At 51.7% G+C, this 17,372-nt stretch overlaps 7 protein-coding genes across 7 annotated transcripts; 3 read left to right on the forward strand and 4 right to left on the reverse strand.

The window, feature by feature from the left end:
* Positions 1-225: 225 nt before the first annotated feature.
* MRS44_015565 (uncharacterized protein) lies at positions 226-2,246 on the reverse strand (the record flags this gene model as incomplete). The annotated part of the gene is made up of 3 exons (XM_046282156.2): positions 226-567; positions 635-1,758; positions 1,814-2,246. 3 exons carry the CDS (start codon positions 2,244-2,246, stop codon positions 226-228), a joined length of 1,899 nt encoding a protein of 632 aa, XP_046130294.2.
* Positions 2,247-2,598: 352 nt separating this feature from the next.
* MRS44_015566 (uncharacterized protein) lies at positions 2,599-4,800 on the forward strand (the record flags this gene model as incomplete). Its single annotated transcript, XM_065619265.1, has 10 exons — positions 2,599-2,741; positions 2,828-2,896; positions 2,958-3,060; positions 3,125-3,192; positions 3,249-3,320; positions 3,383-3,526; positions 3,756-3,903; positions 3,991-4,296; positions 4,349-4,436; positions 4,526-4,800. The coding sequence occupies 10 exons, from the start codon at positions 2,599-2,601 to the stop codon at positions 4,798-4,800; spliced, it is 1,416 nt and encodes a 471-aa protein (XP_065475337.1).
* A 723-nt stretch (positions 4,801-5,523) lies between these two features.
* On the forward strand, positions 5,524-6,591 carry MRS44_015567 (uncharacterized protein; the record flags this gene model as incomplete). The annotated part of the gene is made up of 1 exon (XM_046271131.2): positions 5,524-6,591. The coding sequence occupies one exon, from the start codon at positions 5,524-5,526 to the stop codon at positions 6,589-6,591; it is 1,068 nt and encodes a 355-aa protein (XP_046130292.2).
* A 271-nt stretch (positions 6,592-6,862) lies between these two features.
* Positions 6,863-8,474, reverse strand: MRS44_015568 (uncharacterized protein; the record flags this gene model as incomplete). The annotated part of the gene is made up of 2 exons (XM_046272201.2): positions 6,863-8,259; positions 8,312-8,474. 2 exons carry the CDS (start codon positions 8,472-8,474, stop codon positions 6,863-6,865), a joined length of 1,560 nt encoding a protein of 519 aa, XP_046130291.2.
* Positions 8,475-9,717: 1,243 nt separating this feature from the next.
* Positions 9,718-11,522, forward strand: MRS44_015569 (uncharacterized protein; the record flags this gene model as incomplete). The annotated part of the gene is made up of 4 exons (XM_046272200.2): positions 9,718-9,962; positions 10,021-11,051; positions 11,107-11,359; positions 11,411-11,522. 4 exons carry the CDS (start codon positions 9,718-9,720, stop codon positions 11,520-11,522), a joined length of 1,641 nt encoding a protein of 546 aa, XP_046130290.2.
* A 386-nt stretch (positions 11,523-11,908) lies between these two features.
* MRS44_015570 (uncharacterized protein) lies at positions 11,909-13,002 on the reverse strand (the record flags this gene model as incomplete). Its single annotated transcript, XM_046282155.2, has 3 exons — positions 11,909-12,013; positions 12,078-12,674; positions 12,733-13,002. The coding sequence occupies 3 exons, from the start codon at positions 13,000-13,002 to the stop codon at positions 11,909-11,911; spliced, it is 972 nt and encodes a 323-aa protein (XP_046130289.2).
* A 2,029-nt stretch (positions 13,003-15,031) lies between these two features.
* On the reverse strand, positions 15,032-16,766 carry MRS44_015571 (uncharacterized protein; the record flags this gene model as incomplete). The annotated part of the gene is made up of 3 exons (XM_046270628.2): positions 15,032-15,218; positions 15,277-16,441; positions 16,493-16,766. 3 exons carry the CDS (start codon positions 16,764-16,766, stop codon positions 15,032-15,034), a joined length of 1,626 nt encoding a protein of 541 aa, XP_046130288.2.
* Positions 16,767-17,372: the final 606 nt, after the last annotated feature.

A 17,372-nucleotide genomic window follows, 5' to 3' on the forward strand; every position in this document is an offset into this window, starting at 1 on the left:
AGGCCTGGCTGTAGCAGCAGGCTACAGAAACAGCGAATGAAACAGTTAAGCAGCAGACCCCAATGTGGAACTCTGACACGAGACAATGCGCACTGTTTGACATGAGTGACATGGTGTATTTCATTCAGACTTGGTATAGTGTCTATGAAAGCTGGGTGGCAAGCTACAGTTGCTACAGCGTTGCGATCCGCCCACCAGCTCTCTGCGTCTTCCGACTCAACTGGCTCACACCCATTCGCTAGCCCTAACTCCATCCTGGTAGACCAGACCGTCGTTGTCAAACTGCGGTCCTTCGGCGTCAACAATGTAGCCCAGCTCGCAGCGATCGAAACCAACACGCTGCTGCAGAGAGTAAAACGCATCAAAGCGATGCGACAGTGCGTCATGCAGAGTTTGCACATTGCCTTGAGGATGAAGGGCAACCCAGGGCCGCGCGCATGTCGCCCCTTTGCAAGACTTTAGTACCATGATGAGCGAATCCAGGCGCGAGATAAGGCGATGCAGGGGCACGCCGTCAACTTTGCTACCCTCCACAGACACAAGGTTCCGACGCTGATAGGGGTCGGTCTGTTTCGCGCCCAGGGCGTGGTTAGTCTCAGTCTGGTTCAACTGCACGCCTTGAAGGTTGTCTTACCTTGAGATCGTAGATCTCATGCTCACCGCTGCACCATACCGAGTAGTAAAGGTTGTAGTCCGGGCTGACGATGCGGACCGCCTTGTATGTGTTGTTAGGGATGCGCAACCCAATATCAAGCTCCCCTCCTTCGTAATTCGCAAAACCCCAGTGCTCGATCGTCACATGTTCGTGGCGTGTGGCCTGCGCTTCATACAAGTCTTCTCGAGACAGCGGGATCGCGGTGCCATCCAGATCCTCCGGCAGAGCCGCCCCAGCCAGCTTGAGGATGGTCGGAACCAGATCCGTATGAGTTGTGACTACATCTGTCCGAGTGCCAGCAGGGACACCAGGTCCGCGTACGAGTAGTGGCACGTTGATGTCCTCTTCAAAGCCACATTCCTTGCCAGGGGGGAGGCGATGATGACCAATGTGGAAGCCATTGTCCGTCGTGTAAAACACATAGGTGTTATCAAGCAAGCCCAGTCTGTCTAGACGATCCAACAGACCATCAACAAGTTCGTCTACGGACTGCAGTGTCCGCAGGCGCTGCCGGTAGAAATGATCGTACAGCTCCAGATCCGAAGAGGAGACTGGGGGCCGCTGCTGAATCCACCGAGCACTGTCTGACGGCGTCTTGGGGTTGAAGTTTTCCGTTCGGGGTATTCTGGCGTCTTGAAACAAGTGCTCGTGCCGGTGCGCAGGCACTGGCGGGCGAAAGGTGACAGTGGCGTTGACGCCTCCCAGATGCAGGGCCGAGCTATCACGAGCGGTAGCCCAGTTGAATTCTACGTCGGTGTGGGGGGCGGGGGGCGCAATGCCCAGGAAGAAGGGCTTATCAGCTTTGGCGGCCTCCTTCAGGAAGGCGTAGGACTTCTCTGCGAGGACGTCAACGCTGTGCTGGCCCTCGTAGCTTCGTGGAGGGTCACGATTGCGCTGGAAGCTTGAGTTGTAGTAGGCGTACGTGAAGGGGTCGAGCAAAAAGTCTGACTGGGTCCAGCCTCTCGGCCATGGCTTGTTGTAGTTCTGGACTGTGTGGGCGTTGAAGAGCTTTCCTGTGTAGTACGTGTCGTAGCCCGCGGCTTGCAGCCAGACAGGCAGGTATGCATCGTTAAAACCGTTGCTCACAAACTTGGGGTAGCCACCTGCAGAACAGAACCTTTTAGCATCTTCAGATCCAAACTGAACGCTCAGACCTACCGTATGGCGGATAGACGTCAGTCACATTAGTATTGTGAGCGAGTCTTCCAGTAAGCAGCGAGACACGCGCGGGACAGCAGATTGCAGTGGTGCAAAAGTGCTTCTTGTATTGGGCGCCTTGATCTGCCATGTGCTTTTGAAGCAGGGGCATGTAGTCTAAGGAGTTCATGTGCAGATCTTGATCATCTGTCAAGATCAAAATCACATTAGGCCGTCGACCAATTGTCACTTCCGAGTTGCCGTAGAGATGAATTCCCAAGGGACTCTGGTCCTGAATTGCCAGGGCCAGCGAGGACTGTGTAAGCCCGGCTGCCGCAACGAGAGACTTCCGAAGATGCATTCTCGCCGAGCTGAGGATAGTCCTTGAGTAGCAGGAATTGAGAATTTCTTGTTGTAATGAGGTGATGGTTGGAGTTGATGGGATTAATCTCATGGCGCTGCCGCGCACACCTTTACTTATGGACTGGATGCTTCGCCTGCAACCAAGCAAGGGGAAGCGATGGAGCTGCCGCGCTAATGCACCTCGTACCGCTGTGGGGCATCTGAACAATTGTTGCAGGGTATCGAATGGCGTTATCTTGCGCTTTGCTGGTATCATTTTCTAGACATGGACCAATGTGTTGTGCTTTCTTGAAGACATATATTGTCGTCTTCGGAAGACCTACAAAACTCCACCTCAGTCTGACATCCAACACTGCCCCCTGAGCACCAACCAAGTCTATGTTGATCTTTCACCCCTTTACACTAGCTAGTTGCTCAAGTCTCGTCGCAAAGCCTCTGCAGCCATGACAGCAGAACAGAATCCACGCCAAAGTTCAGACGAGAAGCATACTTATGCGTCTCAAGGAACCATCGGTATAGATGGAGAGAGTGGGGATTCTTCCAACTCGTTCTGGAGCAAAGAGGAGGAGGCAGCATTGCTCAGAAAGTCAGTCGTCCTACCGGCTCACCATCCATGGCCAAGCCGGTTTCTTCTAGGCCATTCTGCTGACCATGATGCTGAACTGATAACAGGGTCGACTGGTTGATTCTGCCAATTCTCGTCTTTGGCTTCTCCACACTAACACTCAACCGGTCAAATATGTACGGAACAATAGCCATGGTTCGTTTCTCATATCGCACAGTCGCGCTGACGGTTGCATAGAGCCTTCTCTCTGAACAATGGGTTTCTGCAAGATGTCGGCATCACCCAGAATGACTTCAACGTGGGCCAGCAGCTTCTATCTGCGGGCATTGTCATCTTTGAGGTACCTATGCGCAACACACTGCCCCCTTCTCTTCTTAGACAAGCATTGACAGAATCATGCTCAGATTCCGAGTAACATGATTCTATACAGAGTTGGACCAGCTACTTGGATTGGTTTCCAGATCATTGCATGGTGAGGCCCTCCAAATCGGCAGCAGAAATTGCCAACTAACAACATGGTCTGCACAGGTCGCTTGTTGGAACCTTTCAGGCTTTGCAAACTGGATTGGGCGCCTTTATTGCAACTCGTTTACTCTTGGGGTTAGAATATCACCTTTCCGTTTTGATCTTGGCCAAACTGACATGCTCTCTCATCTCTTCAGCATCTGCGAGTCCGGATTCATACCTGCAGGTCTCTATCTGATGACGAACTGGTACAAGACGTTTGAGACGGGAAAACGCTTCTCGATTTATTTCGCCGGTTCCATGGCAGCGGCTGCTCTCGGTGGCCTCATCGCCTTTGGGGTGTATGTACTCTCTCTGACCGTTAAGGACAAACTCTTCTGACCCATACGTTTCCCTTCAGTATCGGTAACCTTCATGGTCATGGTGGATTGTCCGGTTGGCGGTGGCTCTTCATTGTCTGTAATCTCCTCATGGCACATTCTCTTTGTTCTGTACTGACAGACGGCATTACTAGATCGAGGGTCTCATGTCTTTCTGCTCTGGAGTTCTGTTCATTCTTTTTATCCCCAGGTCACCAACTGATCCAGTCTCGATATTCGGTTGGCGCTACTTCGACGAGCGTGAAAGCCAGATCCTTCGCCAAAGAATCATCCTCGACGATCCAACTAAAGGGGTCAGGGTTGGTAGCAATGTCACGTGGGGGGAGCTTCGCCGTGTGGTATGTTCTGTGGACGCCTACCTCAACCCTGACACGTGTTAGATCGAGCAATGGGAACCTTGACACTGACACTACCCAACCATACAGCTCACGAATTGGCGACTCCTGCCACATGTCATAACCACGATAGCAGCTATTTCTCCAGCCCAGGGTCTTGGAACATATTCGCCATCCTTGGTTGCCGGTATGGGATTCAGTAACCTGAGCGCCATCGCCATGATGACTGTCCCTCCATGGGTTCTTTTGATCGGCAATCTCAGTTGTGGATTTATTTCGTGTGTAATCTTATCCAAGCGACCACGTCTTGGCACTAATAGCTTTTGCCTCAGGGATAAGCTCAAATCGCGCGGTCCAGTCGTTCTCGTTGCTTTGATTTGTAACCTTGCATTCATGGTACGCTGCCCGCTGGGGTGATAGGGCTCGAATCTGACCTCAGACCCTCCAGATTGCCAATCGATCCATGATCCACAGCCAAGACGGAATTGCGAGATTCTGTCTTCTTGCTGTAGGCAACTTCTTTTCCACCAGTTGGCGTACGTACCACCTCCCCGGAGTTGTCTTCCCTCGCCTCTCACACTTTCGATGACTCGAGTGCTAATCAGCATGCCTTTCACTGGGGTAGACCCTGTTCATGGATCATGGCTCTCGATGAACTGTATTTCCGAGGCCGAGAGGTCCGTGACAATGGCGATTCACATCATGGGTGCCAACGTGGCCGGCATCGTGGGCGCCCAGATTTTCCGGTCAGACGATAGTCCGCCTTTCTATCCGAGAGGCTGGACAGTCATCTTGTCCCTGGTTGCGACTGCTGTCGTTGCCACGCTGGTCTCGAACCTCCAGTACTTGATTCTCAACCGCACTGGAAGGCGACCTGAGGGATCCAAATGGAAACTCTAAACGAATTTTGGGACATTCACCAAATAGCAGAAGGTATCTGTAGGACATGGAGAGGCGAGAGTAGAGCCAGCTGCTGCAAGGGACTGGCGAAGCTCAAGCTGTGAGAATCGTCTAAGACGGGGGGGTTTGCGGGAAGCGTCACAGCTGGGTGTGTGGCTGAGACTGGACATTCTGGTAGCTTTGAAATACAAATATAAGAGTTTCAAATCAACACGCCCGCTATATGAAATATTTATGTAGTAGAAACAGGGCGATTCTTAGTACCTTGCCGTCCGAGGCGGTCTTGAGCACGCCATTTGGATCTGTAGCACATCATCGGTCGCTCAAGAGCTTCGAGGCCAGTTTCTCCTCGAGTGTCATCATTCCTCAAGCGAAAACCATCTCCTTTCAGATACTCCTATTGTTGAATACCTACTGTGGCGGCGTTTGAAATGTCTGCCTTCACAATGCGTCCCGGTCACTCAAAATCTCGTCTGGGCTGCGCGAAATGTAAGAGACGACGTGTCAAGGTCAGTGCCCCCGCGCTCTTGGTTTGCTCATTGAGTGTCTCAGCATGACAAGCAACTGACTTGGCTATGCAAGTGCGACGAAGCAGTTCCCTGTGCTGCATGTGCGAGGCATGGGTGGGCATGTAGCCTAGTTGCAACAGTACCACAGCTTCCAGCAAGGTCGAATGAGGCAGACGACCATGTGCCGACCACCGAGGTGGCCCATCATGCAACAATGCCGGGGATGTATTCTCACTCCAGGAACCAGAGCTCTGGCGATGACGACCGACTGGTCAAGTTTCCCTGGCAAGGCCCATCCCCGCATCTTACCCCTTTTTTCATGATTCCTAAAGCAAGCGAGCCGCCTCCGCCACAATCGTGGACCAGCGACATGGAACTGATGCATCACTACGACATGTCGGCCTCATATACTTTGCCAGGATCTGTCGAGTTTCGTCACGTTCATCAGGTCGAATATACCCGACTCGCTTTTCACGATGACGCCTTGATGCACCAGGTCCTTGCCGTGGCGGCCTTCCACCTGGCTTACCTCAACCCAAGCCAGAGGCATGCATATTGGACACGAGGTCTGCAACATCAGACCGAAGCCGCTCGCGGTATCAGCTCTCGGCTGGTGCACCTCACACCCGAAGTCAGCCACGCCTGTTTTGTAGCCGGGGTTCTCCTGGGAATTGGTTCATTCGCTTCACTGGCAGTATTTCACGACGACCAAGACGGCCCCAAACCCACTCTAAAGGATCTTGTCGACATTTTCCACGTTTTACGCGGCATGTACGCTGTTTTGAAGTCGTCAGAGGACGTCATTCACCAGGGTCGCCTGGCACCGCTGTTCGATCCACGGCAGTACTCAAGACAACCCACGGTCCGATTGCAGCAACTGCTAGACAGCCTACACGAACTAGAACGGCACTTTTGGCGATGCCATTTGCATGATCCTAGGTCAAGCCACATTGTTGAGCGAGCAATTCTTGACCTCATTGCTTGTGTCGAGCACGCTGTTGAATACGCCCCCACGCCGTATGAATGGCGGGTTGTCACATCATGGCCAGTTGTCCTCTCACATGAATTTCTGTTACTGTTGGCAGATTTAGACGAGGTTGCGCTTGCTGTGACTGCTCGATACTGTGTTCTATTGCATGAAGCGCACTCGGTCGCTTGGTTCACCAGCGGCTGGGGTCGCAGCGTACTGGAAGACATCAAAGCAATGGTGAGAAGACGCACGACCAACAGGGCGCAGAGTTGCGATCTTCTATCCTGGCCTTTGAGTAGAGTGTTGGGTTGATGGCTCACTCTCATCTTCTTCAGGGGTCATGAGGAAAAGGTGCAGCTTTTAGGCTCCTTGCTTGAGACAATCTTCATTGCCATCAATTGATTGATTTCCTTCAACATCAAAGGGTGAACCCACCAATAACTGCATTCCAAGACAAAAAGATGGGTTTCCTCAAGTGCCCATCTGCTTCACCTTATCCAATCTTCCAAGGTAGTGGCTATAAGAGTAATAGCAGAATGCCGTCAAATTGTCCACTTGCAGCCTCGTCCCATCTTCCTGGACTTCAATCACAGTGAAAATCTCGAAATCCGACCTCGAGTCCCTCTGTATCAGCAACTGCAAAAATCCCAATGACCGGCCCGACAAAGTCTGGGTCTGTCATATCCAACGTATCAACAACGGCGAGTCTTATCCAAGACCTTTCCGGCTCGGAGTTGAGGGCGTACAGCAGGTGAAATTCTTGCTCCGTGTACTTCATCAACAACGAGACATTCTCGGGAACTCTTTCCAAAGCGTGTCGAGTTGTCTTAGAAACCTCCTGGGCCTCATTCTTCTCTTGAAAGACAATGCTAGTATCGGAGGCGTCGAAAAAGATGCGAAAGTGTCGATGTTCATCCTTGTAGTAAGCCAGGCCGCCTTTGAGGTTGCCAGATGCCCAGGCGTCGGAAATATTGGCAACCACAACGCCGCTTGTTCCTTGCAACAATCTCTGCCTCTTTCCAACAAATGAAGGAGAGGCTTGAGGGTCAGAGAGATCTACAGAGGTCGCTGTTAGTGTGATACCGGAGCTAGGTGCATCGAAGTTGTAGTGGCCGAAAAGAGCATCTCGGATGTAGACATAGTCCACGCCTGGCTCCACGGAGAGTGAAAACCTTTCATGTTTGAGATTCGAAGCATCGGCACTTAACTTGACGGTCGCCAAGGTTGGCCATTCACCCTCCCATTCAGCAGGTGTGAGGAATGTTTCTCGGCTCATGGCATATCTCCCCTGAGTGTCCTTTCGGACGCCCAGACACACAGCCCACCAATGGCCATCATAGTCTTGAAACAGGTCACCGTGGCCAGTGTGTTGGATATACTCATCGGTATCTCGTGCAGTAAGGACAGGATTGCGAGGACACGGCTCGTAGGGGCCCCAGATGCTTCTTGACCGAGCCATGGTGATCATGTGAGTAACGTGGGTGCCATCTTCAGCAATGAGCAGATAGTACCACCCATTGCGTTTGTAAATGTGCGGACCTTCGGGGTAAACGCCTCCGGAACCTCTCCAGATAGTTCGCTCCTCTGACAAGGCCCTGCCAGTTTCGATGTCAATTTCGAAGCAGTTGATGCGAGTCCAAGGCCCAGGGGTTGCGGATCCCGTGATGTATGTCGTGCCGTTTTCGAAAAAGAGGTCTGGATCGATGCCAACGAAGTCAAAGTAGACGGGGTCGCTCCAGGTGCTCCTCCAAATGTCTGTAGTAGAGATGACGAAGTTGTGCTTATCTACCACTCCAGTCTCCTTCTGGAAGACGGCGTTGGTGCACACAATGTGAAAAGTTCCATCGTGGTGCCTAATTGTCGGAGCGTACAACCCAGCGGTGGCTGGAAGAATCTTGCCTCCTGTCGATGGACTTGGGGCAGAGAGCCTCGTTGATGATTTGGTGAGACTTAACTGGGCTTGTCTATTAATTGCGTTGCCTGGTTCCATCAGTCAACATGAAGAACAGCAGAGAGGGGTAATGCAACTGACCGATGTGCTTCCATGACACAAGATCATCAGAGGCGTAAATTGGGAGCCCCGGAAACAAGTGAAAAGAGGATGTGACGAGAAAGTACCAGCCGGAGACACTGACAATGGAAGGATCCGGAGCGAAGCCCGGTATAATGGGATTGATTGCACGTGGCGTCGGCATTATGACACAGGGAGTTTAGACATCCGCTGTGGGCGATGTGTGTCAAGGGGGTCATCGGGTAGGGTTGGACGACTTATAGTTCGTTTGTACGAAAATCATGATGGTGTCATTCCCCGCAATCGTCCGTAGTGAGAACAAGAGCTGAGTTGGTCGAGACGATGTCCAGGGAGAGGTTCTTGCCGAAGGATGAAGCCAAGCGTTCGCTTGAGGTGCCACAACGAGTTACGCTCTCCAATTCCGCCCCCAACCGCTGGCCCTAGCTAGGTTTAGCTGTCGGGAAACCGTCGGGAAACGACTCGTGATGGAGGGTTGCATACCGAACCCGCGTACTCGGCTTGTCGGAGAACCTGTCGGAAAACCCCAGTAGCGGTTGGCCTCCTCTTCAGCCAACAGGGTTCTCTTTCCACGATCCTCACCTGCTTCCCCGCAAACTGGCCTTGACAAGGTCACATCTGCTCGGTTTGTCCCTCATCCTTGAGTCAATCGCATAGGAGCACTAGACTCTAATCATGTGGGCTCAGTGGGAGGACAATGTAGAGATGAACAGAGGTACCGATCTTTCAGATGGCCGACGGGTAGCCTGCAAGCTGGTAGCCCCAGTGCCTCGTCAACCAAGGGATTCAATGCAGCTACCTCAACGTCGTTTGCCCTTCACGACCAAGTTGCAAAGACATGTCGAATTTTTCTAATACTTACCTTATTTCTGCTCGTCAGGACAGCATTTTGGTTAATTACCAGGGTCTAGCCAAGCAACCAACAGTGGTGCTGATCACACGACCCTCTTGGCGAATCGGCATCTACTCGCACTCCTTTCTCGCGAGTTTTCCTCCTCCAGTTTGTCCGGAAAGATGTCCGTCTGGTCCTAAATTGATGTGGTTTTTAACCTCGGGATATCATGGACCGAGACTAATGTCTTCAGCTATCCCTACCTACACCAACAGAATCACTGCGACGGCTTGGCATATCACCAAAATGAACCCGATGGACTGGTCTGGACGTCCCATCGTCCCATGGGGAAGCACCCCACCGGCTGCTGAAGCGCTAGCAGTTTGCAACCACCATACCCCGTGGGTCGTATCCCCGGATCGACACCCCAGGCCAGAGTCAGCCCATCCAGAATTGGGCTAGCGAGGCCTACACTACTGTTCGGAGAGGCTCTAGACGCCAACTACAAAAAGAGGCAAAGAGCCTGCATTCTCAGGACCTCTGTTCATCAACTCAAGCTACCATCCCCATCTCCAACATGGCAAACAACTCGGAGCCCAAGCCCTCGGCCGAAAAGGCCGCCAACACCACTGTCGAGCACGACGATCAAATCGAAGCCCCCATCAAGCCCAGTGAAATCGTTGAAGATGCCGTCGCCAAGGGACAGGTCACCTCCGGCTACGAGACGCTGACCAACTGGCAAACCGTCAAGAAGTTCAAGCTCGTCAGCCTGATCTGTTTCTTGGCCGCCTTTAGTGCTGCTACTGACGGATACCAAGTCGCGTAAGTGCCTATACCCAAAGCCCCTGATGCATATGTACAGCCGCCAACCTTTCTATAGTATGAGCGCTAGTATTATTGCCAACAAGGGCTTCGTTCGAGAATTCGCGACGAAGGTCGATGCCGAGGGCAAACAGTATCTCGACGCTCCCATCATTAGCGGCTGGGGTGCTTGTATGAACGTCGGTCAAATCATCGGCCAGACGACTGTGTCTTTCATCAATGCCAGGTTTGGCCGAAAGGTTGGCATGTACTGGCTTTGGTTCGTACTCCTCACGAGCGTTCTTGCCGAGACTTTGGCCAGGAACTGGGGAGTGTGGCTGGTGGCAAAGATGCTGGCAGGATATGGGGTCGGCTGTCTCCAGGCGACTGTACTTGGATACATCAGCGAAGTCGCCCCTGTTCGGATCCGAGGTGGCCTCCTGATGTGCTACAGCTTCTGGTGGACTCTTGGATCCTTCCTCACCCATGTTGCTCTTCAACGCATGAGCAAGGTTCACCCGTACAACTGGCTGACCCCTATCTACACTCAGTGGGGTCAAATTGGCCTCATGCTCATCATCTACCTCATCCTCCCAGAGTCTCCGGCTTGGCTTGCTACCGTCGGCCGCGAGGAACAAGCCAAGAAGGTCCTCACTTGGCTTCATCGAGGCGTCGAGGATTACGATGTGGACCACCAGTATCACCTCCTCGAACTAGCCATCGAGCACGAGCGAACTGTTGCTGCAGAGCAGCGCAGGGAGAGTTGGACTTCCATCTTCCACGGAACTGACGGCCGTCGGACCTTGACTGCCTTGTGGACTATTATGACACAGCAATTCACTGGCCTTGCCCTCTTTGGCACCTTCGGTACCTACTTCTTCCAGCAGGCCGGTCTGTCAGATCCCTTCTCCATCAAGGCCATCACTACGTCTCTCCAAATCGTCACTGTCGTCGCTGCAGTCTTCCTGGTTGACTGGCTTGGTCGACGTCTGATGGCTTGTATCGCGACAACCATGATGTGGGTGACATGTGTTGTTGTCGGCATCCTTGGAGTTGCCCCCCAAGTCGGAGCCACTACATATATCTTTGTCGTATTCACATGCTTCTGGAGTAAGTCATGCTCCTTTTTCTTTGTGTTAGTCACGATGCTAATTCCGTGTGCCAGACATTGGTATTGCTGCCAACGGTGCCGCTGGCTGGGGCTTTGTTGGCGAGATCTCTTCACAGCGCCTTCGTCCTTACACATCGGGCTTTGCTGCCTCTGCCAACTCTCTCGGAGGACTCATCATGTCTGTTCTTACACCGTACATGGTGAATGCTAATAAGTGGAACTGGGGCTTCAAGACTGGCTTCTTCTACGCCGGCATTGGCCTTCCATTCGTCATTGGAATGTGGCTCTTGATCCCTGAAGTCGCTGGGTATGTCTTTAGAACACTTTGACAAAGTTCATAGCTAACAAGAGTTACTAGTCGATCGGCTGCCGAATTGGACGAACTCTTTGAACGAAAGGTCAAGCCTTGGCGATTCCACAAGACCGAGACGGCAACCCAGCGCCTGGTCAAGTACGAACAAGACCAGTAATTCGGTTTTCCACCTCGCTACACGGTGACGGCTCCCTTTTTGGAAAGTCTAATGCTGGACTTTCTGTGCGTGTCCCGCTGTTCCCTGCAATGTCTCTCGGGGGATCGTGGGTGGGATATCTGCAGCTGTTTAAAGATGGTATCTCAGCCGCAAGATAATCACAGGTTTTGGTGAGAGAGAACAGCAATGGCAAATCGACCGAGTTTCCCCTTGCAACTGTCGTTAATCCAGATTTGATGTTCTATGTACAATATTCGTTCGATAAATCATGTTCCAAGAATCATAAGGCACCAGTCATGACCTTGACTGTTACTTGTGTCAAGTTCCATCACGAAACAGGTGAGCTAATTCACTGTGCGGTTCGTAAAGCAAGGTCAAAAGTATGCTTAGATAGTGGGCCATCCACCGGACCAGTTGATTGTGTTCCAGCCAAAGACCTTTTGTCCATCGCCATAGCCAATCCTTGTGTCCACATAGTGATAGTAGAGGACCTGTATATTCATGTTAGCAAAAAAACAGCTGGGAGAGCAGTTTGCATTGTCAAAGAACACTTACCGTGCCATGAGTAGGGTCGTTATACACGCCCTGTCCTCCAGGTCCGTAGACCCAACCGTGGGACTCAAGCACAACAGTACCGCCTCCGTTGGTGCAAGACTTGCCACTCTTGTCAACGAAACCACTGGTGGCAGAGCTGGATCTGCAGACCATGATCTTGTACTCCTGACCAGCAGCAGGTCTGTCCTTGTCAAAGCCACAGCACTTGCCCTTTGAGAAGAACATGTAGTAATAGTTGCCCTGCTTGAACATGTAAGGAGCCTCAACCGCTGTAGTCACAGGCTCATAGATAACGTTGGACGAGCCCGCTCCGCTGGCGATGCTGGTGGGAGTGCTCTTCATGGGCACGGTGAACAGGCCCTTCCAGAAGCTGCCAAAGTACATGCGCCAGGTGTTTCCATCCTTGAAGAGGTTTGAATCGATGGCATTATAAGCCTTAGTACCATCAGAGCGAATGCCTGTAGCTCCCACGTCGGTCCAGGTGCCCACATCCATGGATGATGATCGGGCTAGGCCGATAGCAGAGTTCTGTTTTCCGAACTCGCTAACTGTATAGTAAAGATAGAAAACGTTGCCGATCCGGATAACGTCCGGGGCCTAGTAGATGTCAGACGCCTGCTCCATACGTGTAGCCTTCAGATGGGTAAGTACAAACCCAGAGGTCTTGGTTTCCAGGCAGGTTGATCTTGGAGCCCTGAGGAAGTGCGGCACCCTTGTAGGTCCATGGTCCCTCGATGGACGGCGCCGTGTGAACAGCAATGCGTCCACCAGTGGAAAAACGGAAATATGTGCCATCGGAGCGTCGAATTATGGTGGGATCATGTGAGTTGTTGCACACTCCCGAGCAAGCCTTTGGGTTGGCATAGCCGGAGACCAGGCCAGCTGACAGAGTCAGTCCAGAGAGGAAGGACGAAAGCTTGACCATTTTGACGGTGGGTTACCAAACTGGGCTGGAATTGGACTATGAGGTGTTCTAGTAGAGGCCCAATCTCATTGCCTCTAGTTTAGGGGGAACCAGTTCCCTCATATATCTCCAGTCATTTCGACTGCCAGATAGTGGCCGGATCTCGGCACGCCCATAGGCACTTTCAGCCTCTCACGATGAGACCGGCACCGACGGAGAATCCGTCAAGTCGTGTGGTTACTCGGGAACAACCTAAAACGGCACTCCTCTTGTATGATCCTGTAATCTACACGCAAGGCTGTCTAACGTGATGGAGCAAACGCCTCCGTCCGATGCGATTGGAGGAAACAAGTGGCCGCGAATTGGTCCGGAAACCATAAATGGCCAGTTCACCGCCATTCATACGATTTATGGAGATGCGGTTCCATCTTTAGCACTCAACCCCTACAAGCGCGTCGGTAGGCTGGGCTTCTTTACGGAAAAACAATTTCACACATGCTATCAGTACCCATCGATGTCTGGAAGTGTAGAAGTTTGGACAACTTGTCCGGAACATGAGCGCCGAGGTCCGTCCTTTGGGGCTTTGACCGACAAGACGAGGCCGCTCTTTCGGTTTGATAAGGCGGTGTGATCCGGAGAATACATGTAAAGCTAAAACTCACATGTTGAATACTATATAGGAAGCTTGTGAACATGGCCATTTTGAACACCGGGACTCGACTTGAAATTCACCAGTTTGCATGGGTCTGCCGGCACCCTCGGAAGCACTTTGGACCCATACCCAAGGAAAGCCCCGTATATGCCGGAGCTCGAGCAACATATACAGAGGATTCTAGTTCGCTCAATCGTATATCTGTGAGTGGAATAGCTGGCGTCTGTCCTCCTTTGCACGTATGAACGAAGGGCGGAGACTGGGAACTCTGGTAGTGAACTCACCACATCTTCATTACGGTTATTTTTTCAATGGCTTAACCAAGCCAGAAGGGACCCTGTTTGCACTTTCAATGCCATAGGTGACGAGAAATGCTGTACCAGAGATTAACTAAAAACCTACAATCTATTACTGCTTTGTATGAACCTTGACATATGGAAGGCATATGATACCTTGACTGTGTAAACCGTCTACTTTACGATGTTGACAAGGAACCTGGATTGTGATACAATTGCACAGAGTACTAGACTCATGCCCCATGATAGGAAGTTGTCCCCAACGCTCTGATATCGAGATCTATGATGCCAGGCGGTGGACAGCTAAAATGCGGCCATTGGGGACTAGGTCTCGGTGCACCTGACCTTGATGTGTTAGAGAACCTAACCAAGATGATTGCTAGTAATTGCTCAAGGATCGGTAGTCTGATACTGTGCCTTCTTGGATTAACTTCTGTTGCTTTGATTGTTTATTATGTATCGGAAGTGAACGATGTGAAATCCTTTCGCAACATTCCTTCCTGCTCCGTAGGCTTCATGTCACTCGGTACAGTGATAGAGTTGTTAACTGATTTGTAGAATGTCAGGATAAACACGGTCACTTCGTATTTCTTGAGAAGTCCATCGATGATAATATTTCGATTCGCGGTTTCTATGGAATGGTACCATCTCTACAACTGGAAAATGGGAGTTGTAATATCTGCGCTGTGGATTGATTGATCCAATGTGGTGATTGCCCACGACGAAAATATAGCCGCAACTAGCCGAGCGGGAAGAGCCGGTTCGCGGCCTCGTCAGCCACCCCGCCCGATCTCGGCGGCTTGACGTGGACGGAATTCTGTCCCCCTGTAACTACAGGGTGTGCAAAAGCACCGTGTTAGTACCACGAAGTACCGGAGATGATTGATCGAGGAGGCAGAAAAATACAACGATAAAAGTGATATGTTTAAAGAGAGTAAAACTATATTGCTCTCACTATTATTAATGCAAAAAAGAAGTTTATGCTTCTTGGATACGTATATTAACTAAACGCCATATAACGAGGAGCATATAATGAGTCCTGGGCGTCTGTGTGAATAAATGAATTATTTCATCACTAGGTATTGTAACGTGCCTACTCTTTCTATTTTTTACCAATAATGTCAGCTGCCTGCAGGGCTGTTGCGTAGAGAACAACCTGGATATTTCCAGAAATAGACTGAGGGATAACAGATGCATCAACGACACGCAGGTTCTGAACGCCTAAGACCTTCAAGTCCTTATCGACGACACGGCCCATGGCGGCGGTGCCCATTGGGTGGAAGATGCCACTGATTTAATGTTAGCAATGTCTCCAAAACAATAAAGCCCTGTGATATCACGACTTACGTTAGTCCAGCCCGGATACGAGCATCAATCTCCTCGTCAGTTGAAGCCGTAGTTAGGGGCTTGTCGCCAAGTTCTCCGCTGATGATTTCTCGGCCAACAATGGTCTTGTTGCTTGTGAGCAGTTCAATATCGTGCTTCACAGCTTCTCTCATGGCATAGCGATCAACTTCAGCGCCCATAAAGTTGGCATTGATAAGGGGCGCGTCCTTGATCTTGGAGGATGAAAGACTAATTTGGCCACGAGACTGATCGATGACCAGTACTGTCATGCTTATCACAGCGGAGCCATCTTGAGATGCACCAGCATACTGAATGGTATGGGTAGCCATGGCACGCTCCTGGTTAAGAAGGGGATGCGTCTTCGGATTGGGCTTCTTGCCCGTATCCTTCTCGATTGCCTTGGCCAAACCATCCTTGGGCACGTCGACAGTGGTTACAAAGTCGAGGTACAGGCCGAGACCGTACTGCGGCTGCTTGAAAAGAGGGTTTCCAGACTCAACAGCCCACCCCTTGGAAGGGTCCTTCAGTCCCCATGCTGTAACAAAGACGGCGTGGTCATGCAGGTTCTGACCAACTTTGGGAAGATCCAACTGAACCTTGATACCGTGCTTTTGTAGTTGCTCCTTGGGGCCGAGACCAGAGAGCATAAGAATTTGTGGCGTACGGTAAGCACCAGCAGAGAGAATAACCTCCTTGCCGCGGATCTGGGTGCCGTTGGCGAGTTGGACGCCCTGAGCCACCACCTGGCCCTTGTGAGACTTCTGAGTGATGACCTTCTGGACCAGTGTCTCGGTCAATACAGTCGCCTTGTCGATTGGGAACACCAAGGAGCTCTGCTGGCGGCGGCCGTGATTGCGGTTCTCTTGCATCTCGCCGATACCCATGGGATTGCCGCGATTGTGGTCAAAATCCGGGGCGGGGCTGATGCCGAGCTCTTCCCACGACTCGATAAGGGGCTTGCGCATGGGAAAGGTGCGGTTGAGGGAGCTGATGGATTGAACCTTCATGTTACCCTCAAAGCCATGCTGGCTCTTGTCCGTGTCCTGGGTGAAAAAGGACTCAGTCTGCTTCATGTAGGGCAGGAGACCCTCGTAACTCCACCTCTCATCGCCGACAGCTTTGGCCCAGAGGTTGTAGTCAACGGAGTGCCCACGAACCCAGGCAGCTACGAAAACCAGTGAGCAGATTGGCTAGTTTAATACTTTGCGAAACTCACCTCCGTTGATAAGTGTGCCACCACCCAAGCCCTTGCCCGCGTTGGAAGGGATAGATCGACCGTCAAGATGCGCCTGCGGGACAGACGCATAGCTCCAGTCAAAGTCGCCGCCTTGACCGTTGGTTGAGTTGGGCCAGACGATATCCTGTCGATCGTTCGCATTGATGCCCGCCTCAATGACCAGGATCTTGAGATCCGGATCCTTCTCGAGGAGTTCATGGACCAGGACCGAGCCACATAGGCCGGCACCAACGACGATGTAATCCCAGAGCATTGTTGACTGGTGGTACCAAGGTGGGGAGATGTCAGGGTATGGTGAAAGATCTGCACGTTCGAGTTCAGCAAGAGGAAATCCAAGATATATCTACTCTCGCAACGGCAGCATTGCTGCGCGGAATCGCATGTAGGCCGGATCGCTCGGGCTGCTTAACCGATTGCAAGCATGAGAGCACCATGGCGCGGTCATCTCCACTGCTCAAGGCTCAATTTCCGGGACATTCATGATCCGGAAATGCCATACAGGGTTCAGTACGCGTGGCCTCCAGGTTGAGCAGCTCCCAAGTCTCCATCGCAGAGTGGCCAAGGATGAGGAGAACTGGAACTAAAAACGGTGACCAGCCCGTCAGCTTCCTTCGTCCTGCTCGCTACGAAGCGATCCATGGTTGGGGTCTTGAGTAATCAGCTGAGGCATTATTGCCCATGTCCCCTAGTATACGCGTACCCCGTCGGAACAAGGACACATTCTAAGCACTTCCGATGCAGAAGGATTCATGAAATTTGTACTCCGTACTAACCGGCCTTAATACCGGATTTATCAAGGCGACCGTCTGCAAGGGACGGTTTCATCCATGCAGAATCCCTGAGATGTCTAAATTACTGA

Source organism: Fusarium solani, assembly GCF_023522795.1.
Source record: "Fusarium solani strain SB1 chromosome Unknown bctg00000011, whole genome shotgun sequence".
NCBI classification, from domain to species: domain Eukaryota; kingdom Fungi; phylum Ascomycota; class Sordariomycetes; order Hypocreales; family Nectriaceae; genus Fusarium; species Fusarium solani.